The sequence below is a fragment of the Candoia aspera genome, chromosome 2 (genome assembly GCF_035149785.1).
Source record: "Candoia aspera isolate rCanAsp1 chromosome 2, rCanAsp1.hap2, whole genome shotgun sequence".
Classification (NCBI taxonomy): Eukaryota; Metazoa; Chordata; class Lepidosauria; order Squamata; family Boidae; genus Candoia; species Candoia aspera.
Window position 1 is genome coordinate 223,824,146 of NC_086154.1, and position 12,094 is coordinate 223,836,239.

General features: G+C 35.9%; 1 protein-coding gene across 1 annotated transcript in view; it reads right to left on the minus strand.

Moving 5' to 3' along the window:
• Positions 1-8,757, minus strand: part of RHOBTB3 (Rho related BTB domain containing 3) — a 33,981-nt gene extending 25,224 nt beyond the window's left edge. The window contains exons 1-3 of the mRNA XM_063295405.1: positions 8,146-8,757; positions 7,719-7,944; positions 3,883-4,075 (exon numbers count right to left, since the gene is read on the minus strand). Of these exons, the coding sequence (XP_063151475.1) occupies positions 3,883-4,075; positions 7,719-7,944; positions 8,146-8,147 (421 nt within the window). The 5' untranslated portion in view covers positions 8,148-8,757. The remainder of the gene's footprint in view (positions 1-3,882; positions 4,076-7,718; positions 7,945-8,145) is intronic.
• Positions 8,758-12,094: the final 3,337 nt, after the last annotated feature.

The following is a 12,094-nucleotide window of genomic DNA, read 5'->3' on the forward strand; positions in this document are numbered from 1 at the left end:
TGAAATAAAACTTCATCAGAGTGTTTTGTTTTTAATTCCCCATATAGAAAAGGTCAGCAAAGCATAGAAGCTGATAAAGCAACCAAGTTTAAGAATTCGTGTATCAAAAGACTGCACTGCTGCAGTTGCATTACATAACATGTCCTGATGTAGCTACAATGTATAGCAATATAATAAAAGGCATGCCACTGTATAAATGATTATAGAACAAAAGAACTCTTTGGCAAATTCTTCCACCTGAAAATTGAAATCCTGAATTATGTAATTAGAGGGCGTCAGTTAAGCAGTCAAGTCCAAATCCCAGTTCAGTACTGGAATCCAGATGAAAGCACCCCAAACAAATAGTTAGCTAGCCTCCACCTACTACATTCAACAAAGGGGAGTCCACTACTTACCTGAATAATTGGTTCTACTGTTAAACTGCTGTTACTGTTAGAAAGCTTTTTCTAATTCCGTCAGAATGTATCGCCCTGCCCTGAATTTGTTCCTTGTGAGACCATTTCAGGTATTTGGAGATTGCTATTATATCTTCCCTATCATCTTTTCTAAGGTTAAACATACCCAGCTCCTCAAAATTTTCTTCACAGTCTCCTGATCATCCTCAATGCCCTTCTCTGAACTTGTCACAATTTCTCTGAGTTTTTCTTGTAAGTGCAATGTCCAGAACTGGGTGCACCATGAGTGGGCTCTGACTAAAGCAAATGGACAGTTTACATTATTGGGACATTATACTTCTGCTGATTCAATTTAAAACTGCATTTACCTTTTTTGCATCCATATTACACAACTGGATCATTTTCAGTTTGAAATCAACAACTCGCCAGTATTTTTCTCACAAGTACAATACATACATGCCCCATGCTCTACCTCCGCATTTCACTTTTGCTTCACAAGAACTTTGTACTTGTGTCTATGAAAGTTCATTTTGTTACTTCCAGCTTATTTCTCTAACCTATTATGATCACTTGGAATTATGTTTCTGTCTTCTAAAGTATTAGCTATTCCAGCCAATTTTGTGTCATCTACAAATCTGATAAGCATTCCTTCCACCTCTTGAATCAAGTTACTAAGAAAAATATTGAAGAGTACCAGACTTAGGACTGATTCTTATGGCACTCTACTCAATACCTCAATTCAGTATGATGTAATACTGATGAGCATTCTCTGAGTACAATTTTGAGCCAACCACATAGCTTAATAACAATGCCACCTACATGTAACTATAAAAGCGGGATGGAAAACAAACAAGTTACCTGATCAAAAAATAAGGTAAGATTAAGTTTGGCAAGAGTGGTTCTTCACAAATCCTTTCTGACCTAGTAATTATCATGTTGCTTTCAAGGTGCTTATAGATTGATCTTTTTATGATCTGCTCTAGAATCTTCCCAGATATTAATGTCAGACTGATTGCTCTGTAGCTTGTTGGATCTTCCTTTTTCTCCATTTGGAATATAGGAACAACATTTGTCTCCTCCAGTCATCTAGCACTTCACTAGTTGTCTAGGATTTTTCAAAGGTGAATTTAGCTAGACCACCATCTACTATCTTCATTCATTCATCTATTCATGGCTAAAAGTTATTCCCCACCCATACTTCAATCCGTGTCCAGCTTTGACCCTGCCCCTTCATCCTACTCTTCAAAAATTCTAGGTGGAATATATACCTTTTGTTGAAGAAGATCAAAGCAAAAATTTGAATAGTTCTGCCCTTATCAATTAGTATTTTGCTATCTTTGGAGCTGATAGAAAACTTATTGTTTTTATTTTAAACTTAACTATAGAAGCCCTTTTTGTTATTCTTGGTGTCCATTGCTAACCTCAACTCATTCTGTATTTTTGCTTTCTTGGCACTACCTATACCTTTATAAACTAGCTGTTTATACTCTTTTTGACTTTTTTCATTTAGCCAACTCTGCTGTAGCTACACTTTAATAAACATAGTAGTTGAGGAGACAGAACTTGAGGAGGAGAGAGTATTATTAGAAAATTTACAAGTAGTCCTTGACCTATGACCATTCGTTTAGCAACTGTTTGAAGTTACGAAGGTGCAGGAACAAATGGTGGTTACACCAGGTCCTTGCAGTTCCGGCTGTGCAAGCACCCCCGTAGTCCCATGATTGTGATCTGGGTGCTTGGCAACTGTTCGCACTTACGACTGGTTGCAATGCCCCATGATCACCATTTGCAACCCTCCCTGCTGGCTTCCTCAGAAAGTTAATGGGAAAGCCAGTAGGGAAGGTCACAAGTCACTGGGGTAAGTCTCCCCCACCCACACACCCTCCCCCAGCCCTCTGCACTTGCACTGTGCCAGCTACTTGCGCACCCCACACACCCTCCCCAACCCACTCCTCTTACGCAACCCCTCGCACCCTCCCTGACCTATGCCACACCTCACACACACTTACACCCTCCCCAACCCACGCTACACCCTCTGACCCACACCCTCATGCACCCCCTCATTCCCTTGTGCATCCTCCCTGACCCTTGCCGCACCCCTTTGTACCCCCTCCCTGACCCCTGCCGTGCCTCCCCCATGCCCCTGCACACCATCTTACTCACTCCCCCACCCAGCAGCAGCCACTTACCTGCTGCAGGCCTGGGACTTGCAACTTACTGCTGGATTCCCCACTGACTTTGGTTGAGGGAAGCTGGCAGGAAGTTGACTCACCTGTTGACCATGGGATTTGGTTAACAACGGCAACCAGGACTGCAGGGATTGCCGTTGCTAAGCGATGCAATCGCACTCTACAACTGCATTGCTTAGTGACAGAAATTCCAGTTCCAATTGCCATCATAAGCCAAGGACTACCAGTATCTTATTTCACATAAATATTGCCTAAAGTTATTACATAGCATTATAAAGAATCACACATAGCTCAACTTCCAAATCTGTTTTATGATCAGATACTCAATACACCAGTAGAGAACTGCTAATATATCATGGAAAATAAATTATTATTTTTCTTGGGAAAAAAAGCCTGCCAGTAACCGTCTGTCTATATTAATCAGTACTCTAGTTTTGCCTTCTTGTGTTAAGTCATAGATTGAGAAATTCTACTGCGGAATTCTTAATACTCAACTGTTGTAAATACAGAGATAATGCTAAGTTACCTACCCTAAGAAAATGCAGCACCAAATATAGTATATGGCTTATTGCAAGTGTGTAAATTGCAATTTATACACACATTACCTTGAAAAACATTTCTCACAATTAGGAATGATATGTTTCTTTAGCATGCATCATCTATTATGAGTTCAGGGAACACTGAAAATATTAGTTTTGTTCCTATACAAGTTTAGAAAAGCACACAGGTGCCCACAAGAGGGAGGCAAGTGACAAAATGAAATGCTGTAACATCATGATGCAAATCCCATGACTTACATAAGATGAAAGTACTCAGGTATGATGCAGCAGGATTTGTGTCATGACATCAAGATGCACATTTTGTCATTTTTCCATCATTAATTGTGGATGGTCGTGGACTTCTATGGAAAAGCAATACTGGGAAGTACATATAACACACCCAAAAATCAATGTGAAAGATCACTGCTTTGCTCCTCATAATTATATCAACCAAATGTTCAAAGAATCACATTCTTCAACTCATAACTCAGAATACTACTCATGCTTTTAGATGTTTTTATAATGAACATATAGCATACTGTTCTGAGTTATTCTCAATTTATTTTATATTTCAACTGGAACCAATCTTACATAAGTATAAATGTTTTCTATAGAATATTACGTGACACTTCATCAATTCTAAGGAGAACTAATTTTATCATGAGTGGTCTAATAACCAAGCTTTCTCATCATGATTCATCCAACACTTAGCATAATACTGGTATCTCAGTTGTTTATAACATGACTTCTAGCACATACCGTTTTGTCTTGCACCAACAGCAGAAATTATAACTGGAACTGAACAGTGATTAAGTGTTTTCTTTATCAGTGGTGCATAAATATCTTTTACTTCTTGAAATGAAGACTTGTCATTTACAGAATATTTAATCACAATGATATCTGCTTCTCCAATGAGGTTCCGAGATGTGTACCAGTCACTTTCAAAAATATCCTATATAAAACAAAAAGATGGAGCTAAATTCCCTTTTTTATTGATCAAGATCAGAACACACAAATCTGTAGAATAACTGAAAGCTCACTAAAACTGAGAATGGAAAATTTCTGGACAAGTTTTTTGGGTGCTAAAAATGTGTAAAAGTGTCCAGAATTTATTTATTTATTTATAGGCATTAAATGTACTGTTTAAATTTCATCTTGCTTTCGATGTCTTGCCCATAGCAAACTTCATATTAGTATGTCCATTTTACAGCTATGGGTTTGCATACACAGGGTAACTAGATGAAAGTAACAGAGGAGTTAATGGCAGCAAAGGATTTTGAATCCAGCTGCCTAAATTTTAAGATAAACGTTCAATATTGATATATTTTATATATATATATATATATATATGATACATGCATCAAAACTACCACTCATTTTAGTTAATTACAGCAATATCAGTTCATAGGTACAGTACTAACACATTTTGAAAACTGAAGCATTTGCCTTTTTAAAACTGTGTTGCTGGAAATTAAGGAAAAGATATACGTGAAAGTTATCTGCTTCACTGGCAGTTTATTCCTGACCTGGATTTACTGGATGAATAACTGACATTACTTAAATTAGTTCCTCATTTCTGAAGATCAGTAAAACCAGCCATTAGGAATTAATTGCTGAAATCCTAATAAATGCAGTATTCTTTTTTTAAAAAGGCTGTCCCAACTTTCTTTTAATGATTGAACAGCAAATAGCCAACTAAACAAAGCATTTTACAAGAGCAATTAGAAATACTTTTTCTGTGACAATGAATATGCCAAACTTTCCTAATTTTCCCAGCATGTAAGAATGCCAACATACTCTTTAACCAGTCTGTTACTCCATCTTTTATTGCAATCTTTATAAAGTTTATAAAGTTCAAGTTAGAATCATGATACTTTATTTTAATAAGAAATGGAAGTCTGTTTCTCCAATGACATTCTGTGAAGCTCACTACTATAGAAATGAAAGGTCAGTCCAATGCCCTTATTGTCAACTGATGAAAAGCTTAGCCCTGCTATGAATGAATTTTCTGCTCTTATTTTTTTTTAGCTTGTAGTAACACAATTTGCAGGACTGCAGAAATCACACAATTTGAAAATTCTGTTAGATTAAGTAACATCAGAAAAAAGAGAACATAAGCTAAGTTCAGAATGTCCAGAGGTACGAGAAGTGGGAATGGAATAGAAAAGTAAGGTCAAGACAAAAGGTATGCCGGAACAATATCAAAAGAGAGGAGACAAAAAAGAGGACAGGAATAGCAAAATTGAAATACACAATAAACTAGTTTGGTGAATATTCTGAAAAGTTTTACACCATGAGCCTATGTGTGTACAATTCTCCATCCACATTCTGAACCTAACCAAATGATCAGTTAGGAAACATCAGTGTTGAAATTCTGCACATAAAAGATATTGCTCAGCCGGTGACAGTTATTTCTAGATATTGTTTTTCTATTTCAGAGAGTCAGAGGAGATCCTTACTTAAACAAAACAGTATCATGCTTTTACAAGAGTATCAGTACTGTAGACTTGGAGTAACAAAATGTGCAAAAATCATTGGGGGGTGTAGAGAGGGCCATTAGAGAACAGCAAATTTTCCATCTATGGGTACTACTAAACATGGTAAATACCACAGGTGATGTCTGATTTACAAGTATATAAAACAATTTACAAACATGCTGCAGAAAAATGGTAAAAATGGTGAAAGGTCCCCTGTGGAAGCACAGAGTCATGTCTGACCCTTTCAGGGAACGCCACTTTTGTGACGTTTTCTTGGCAGACTATAGAGCAGGGTGGTTTGCCATTGCCTTCCCCAGTCGTCGCCTTCCCCAGCAAGCTGGGTACTCATTTTACCGACCTCGGAAGGATGGAAGGCTGAGTCGACCTGAGCCGGCTACCCGAGAATCCAGCTTCCACTGGGATAGAACTCGGGTCATGGGGAGAGTTTCGGTTGCAATAGTGCCACCTACCACTCTGCCACACGAGGCTCACAAAATAATGATCTCTCTAAAAAGTTATTTAATCTCAGTTTATTCTTGAGGTCTTAAATAAGACATGCATAAGTAATGATGTCAAACTGCACATTCAAGACAGAAAGTACAGGATCACCTAGATCAATAATCTTCAATTATCTATAATGTTTGCATGTAAACATCTGAATGCAAAGTTACCACATAAACTTAGGGGACATTTTCATAATTACTTGGTACAGATTGTTACCTTCAAATGCACTGCAATGACTCTTCTGTTGCATTAGAAAATTCCTGAGAACTAAATAGACTTTTTTCCCCAAAGTTAGCTATGCATATTTCATGTACAACATATTTCATGAAGTGGGGGGAGGGGAAGGGTGGATTGTGGCTGAATACAGATCCGGGAAATTATATTTGTCCTAGATGTCATCATCAGAATAAATTAGAAAAAGTGATTTTGAGCATGTGTCCTCAAGCAAAAGTATTTCAACTAATCATTAGCATTAATCAGCAATTAAAACTGTCACATATCTAGACAGGAAACCCTAATCCTAAGTGAAGCTTCTATACTGACACATTAAAAGAAATGCTTTTATCTCAGACAACTGCAGTGATTATTTTGGTGTTATATAATTCTACTACTCAAGAATGTCTGTGACAACAATGTGAAAAACAACACTGTGGTGAATGTAAGAACTTTCTCATTACCTATCCCACTTGTTTAGCTTATTTTCTTAAGTTCTCCTGTCCACCCTGCAGGTAGTGGTACTTCTGCTGCGCTATCCTGGTATACGCATCCACCCTAATATTAACTTCTCCATGTCAGTTTGGAATTATGCTATTGACATTGTAAAGGATTAATACTTTATCAATTAAAATTAAGACCCAAAGAATATTGTCCACAGCCACAGTTTCAAGTACTAAAATATGTTATCTATCAAACATAACTAAGATGAGCAGCATCTCACTCATAAGGATTATACTACCAACATCATCTGACAATATTTATACTTTCATAGAAATGTAGCTCTCAGTTATTTCCGAGATGGGATTTGTTTCTATGTTTAAAATTTAACTGCAAGTTATTTACTCAACTCCATATAAATCGCTCAAAATCTCACATAAAGATATGAATCTAGCTGCTTATAAGCAGTTCTAATACTAACACCAGAAACATCACTAAAAGCTATTTTTGGCATGATTAATTAAGAAAAATAACAGTACATGAACATTTTTACAAGTTTACACTCATGCAGTATAATATTCTAAGCTAAACAAGTTTGTTTAGCTCCTAATTGAAATTTAACATTGTCAAACCACATTATATTCTATTGGTTTCAGTAGAAAGTTTTTTTCAATCTTCAAAATTGTTTTATTCTGTGAAAAGCTTTCTCCTTTATATTTTAAACTTGTCAGTTACCCCAAGATTTATTCAACTGAGAGCAACTTATAAAAGATTCATTCTCTTTTTTTCCGATTTAACATTGTAACAGCTAAATATTAGTTCAGCAGTTGACCCACATTAAAACTACAATTCTAGATATGATTACTATGAAGTAAGCCTAATGGAATACTTTGAGACTTAGATACTTCTGAATAGACATGGTTAGGATGGATCTATAACTTTTTTACTACATTCTCTTACCCAGAGAGGACAGTCATGCACCACCAATTTGACATTTCCAAACACACAAGCTTGATACTCAGTGAATGCAGGATTTCTAAGGTAGGTGGGAGAGTTTAGCAACAAATTACTGTCAGTCTCTGAAACTAGAGCACTTCTCCCAAGATAGGTCCAGATCAAACTCTTCTGCTGATCATCCTCCGAAAATCCATCTCTTTCATTCCCAAAGGCTACAATGTGAACAGACCTACAAATAAATAATATTTTAATGTGTTGTATTAAACATTTACTAAGGCAAAATTAAGAAAATATGGGGGGGGGAGAAGAGGAAAAACAAATTTTTTTTTTAATAGATATCAGACCGGTGCACACACATATAAACACAGACACACAAATATATTTGATTTTAGTCGACTCAAACAGAAGGAACAAACAATAATCCACATACATGACTTTAAATCCAGAAGCACGAAAGCAAATTTCCTTGGAATTCTGCAAAAGCTGCTTGCATTACAAATCCAAAGCCGTTTGAATTTATTCTTCCTCCATTTCCCGAGGCTGTTTCATTCACCTAGTCGCATACGCGGTAGATCTGGGAGTTTCCGTCCATGTCTTGTTGAGTAATCTTGTCTCTGTAAGCCGGAAAGAAGGTTAGCTCCGTGACAATAGCTTGCTACTGGTGCTAATGCTGTGCTGAAGATGTAATTAGCACATAGACTCAGCAGCTACCAGCCTCAAGCTCAGCCATTGCCTCGTGACGTCAGTATACGCTACCAACAAAGAATATTAACACTTGCAAAAGGAAGCGAGACTCTACATTTCTGCAAAGCATGATACAGTCAGATAAAACACACACACAAACTACAGTACAGCCTTGGAAATAGTAGCATCTCACTGAACTGAAGGAGACTACGTGGTATATTGCTACTACTGTGACAAAGATGCATAATAAATCCATGAGCTCACTGAAAGCCAATCCACTTCCGACGATTGCCATATGCAAGGAGTCAGGCAGCTCAAGTTAAGACAGAGATGTCAACATTCTAGAAAGAAATGCCCCCAATTCATATTTCTTTTCAGGCCTTTCACTTGCACAATACAGTAGTAGTTTTTAAAGCAGCAGTATTATAAAACCAGATTTCACATTTCACATTGTGCTGTTTTATTATCAGCTGGCAGGTTAAGGTTAATTTTTACTTGATTGTAAAATAATCTATTGGATGCATTTTTCAAAAAGTTTGCAATGATGTTCATATAATATCTCATTTTCTGTGATCAGTTCCAACAAATGTCATTTTGAAATTGGAAAAAAAAATGAGCATTTTAATTACAGTATTTGCCCTGCTGTTGGCACTTATATAAATCAACAATATTATAGAAATATGATTGTCAACAAAACTCTTAACAGAATATTTCTATTTCAAAATCTGGTGTTTACATGAAGTAAAGAGGGAAAGAGTGTTCCTGTATTTTTAATACAGTACTTAAATCTGTATTGCTGAAATAGGAGAAAAGTATGCAACATTATTTCAGTTTCTTTCCAAAGTGCTAAAGTAGTTATTCTGCCTTGAAATGTACAACTAGTTAGGTTTACAGTAACCGTAACAGACAATAAAACCTACTCCTTCTTTTTCAAATAATTTCTTTTCCAAAATTTCAAATATAATCTCTTCTTTAGAAAATAACCTGCTTAATTTAATGAATTTAGCCCAGCATACATAGCAAATTACCTATCCAACTATCCTTGTGCAACCAAAACAGCACTCTCCAGCACAAATGGTAAATACTGATAGGCTTGGGGTTTCAAAAATATAAAAACAAATTCAGAGGAGAAAATCTGGTACCTCAAAACAGCCCAGTATGTACTAAGAATACTCAGTGTATAGACCTTGACTATTGCAGGGCAGAAATGTAACATTCAGATAGAGGTGAGGAATTAAGTATTTTTGATGAAAGGACTTAGGGAATCCTAATAAAATAAATGTTAATAAAATAACCCTATTAAAAATGTTCCATATTACAGTATTTTACTTTTGGTCCCACTTTTGTAAAACTATTTTTTTCTGAGAAAAACACTGTTTTGCACACTAAATACTCTCAATGGTTTCCAGAAAGTTCGGGCACACATACAAAAATCCTCAGATGGAGCAAAGAACCTGCAGCTTAGCTATCATTACTGTACTTTATATCCCCCGTCAACTCAACAGCCAAAGAAAGAGGAGGTATCTTGATTTGCTATTTCAGTATCTAGGTCCTTTCTTTTTAATTTTTCTTTCCATTTAACTCAATTGGGGGTGGGAGTTATCTGTACCAGTTCCAGGCTGATAAAAGTTTTTGAGCTGCTATAGGCAGCTGTCAAGGCTCTAAGGAGGCTTAGGGTCCTATGGGTCCTTGGCTAACAATGTAACATGCCCTGTTCTAGTGGATATTGTAGGCAGAGAATGTTGGAAGTAAATCTATACTTCTTTGTTCACCATAGCAGAATCTGTAATTTCCTAGAGACAGGAAGATGCTCTGCAAAAAATGAATCACAGCCTTAAGCTTCATGTATATATGTTCACATGTACTGCACAGGGAGACCCAACAAAGATATGTAATTAGAACTCAGCACTGAAAAACATACACTGCATAGTGTCCCAAAATGTTATGAAGTCTTATTATTCTTCTAGAAGGCATTAAAAGCACTAAAAATTAATGAAGTGTTTGATGCAAGCCAATGTTTTATTAAAAATATTAAGATGCATGTCTGTTCAAAACTATATGAATTTCAAATAAGAATCAATATAACTTATTAATTTTTTCCCCTTAGTAATGTAAATTAACTAAATCTGTCTTTTCTGATATCCTTCCTTTATTGCTATACAATAAAGCAACCACAATTGGGACTGGCAACTTAATCGTTATGCAAAGTGGTCACTAAGTGAAACCGTGACTTTACTTATGATCTTACTTCAATTTTCCTTTGCTTTACAAACCAGTGAAGGTCGTAAATCCGAGAACTGGTTGCAAAGATACTTTTTCATCACCGTTGTAACTGTGAACAGTCACTAAACAAGGACTACCTGTAGTCCAGTCTTTCAGTAAATATTTAACCACACTATACCTTATTCCCAGACCTCTTGAATAAGGGTGTCTATAGTCAAAACATGGCACATAAAATAATAGCCTAAATATGCACAGTAATTTTATTCTGATAATTCAGTTATAAAAACAAGTATCACAATGCATATTCCTTCTTAGCTTGAAAACAAATTTGAGATAGTATTCAGGCCTGGAATGTAGACTTATGATCTAAACACATTATCAGATTTCATTGTGATCTCTCTCAAGGATTATATTACAAAGATAAAGCAAGAACTAGATGTCAAAGTCCACTTTGTTTCTCATCATAGCAAAATTAACAGACAGAACTTTTAAGGATTACAAAGCATTTTAAAAGAAATTTATTTCTGACTTCATATGATAAAATCAAACTCATGGAGCAAATAGCACTCTATTTATTTTGTTAGATATTTGAATATAAAAATATTTTGAGAACACTTATAAAGCTTGTGCACAATTCCAAAATGGGTCTGTAAGAACTGATAGCATGTTTATTGACTACTTTCAGTATTTAAAGAGAACACTTTGAAATATTAAAAAAAAACCACTTTGAACCCCCCAAAAATGGAAAGACACAAAATATCAATGTCTGAATCACAGACAGTACTGCTTCTTCATCACTTCACTTAAGATCTCCTTGATTTAAAATCTGATGCTTCTGACATTGCAATTGTTTATGTCAAACTTCCATGACAAAAATATATGTGACATAAGACCTGGCTATAGCAGAATAAAGTGCCCATACTTTATTGCAGATGACCTTAAGAATAACTAGCATAGGGTGAATATTACTGATGTAAAGTTAGGGAAGTTTTGGTGGGCAAGATGCTTTTCATTAATTAGATTTTTATGGAAAAGTCATTGCTAGCCTGTCCCTCCCTCCAACCACCCCAGAAAATAATAAAAATGCCAATGGCTTTTAACATTGACTACAACACAAGCCCATCAGGTAAATTAGAATGATAGATATAAATGATTTGTTCTTGTGACTTTACTAAGATGAAACATAAAAAACTCAGTCTGACCTACATAATAATAATAATAATTTTATAGGTTGCCCGATTCCCAGCGATATTTCCCCTCATGGTAGGTGAAATGCTTTAGACAGAAATGAGTCACTGCCCCAATTTTGTTTAAAAGGGAAAAAAAACTGAATTAGAATTTTTATTTTGTCCACAAATACGGCATATTTCTATAGTGTTTAGATTCAACTTCTAGTCAAGAGCACACCTCTCAAAGCAATTGACAGACCACTGAAAACAGAAAAACAGCTCTAGGAAATTCTAACAGGATTT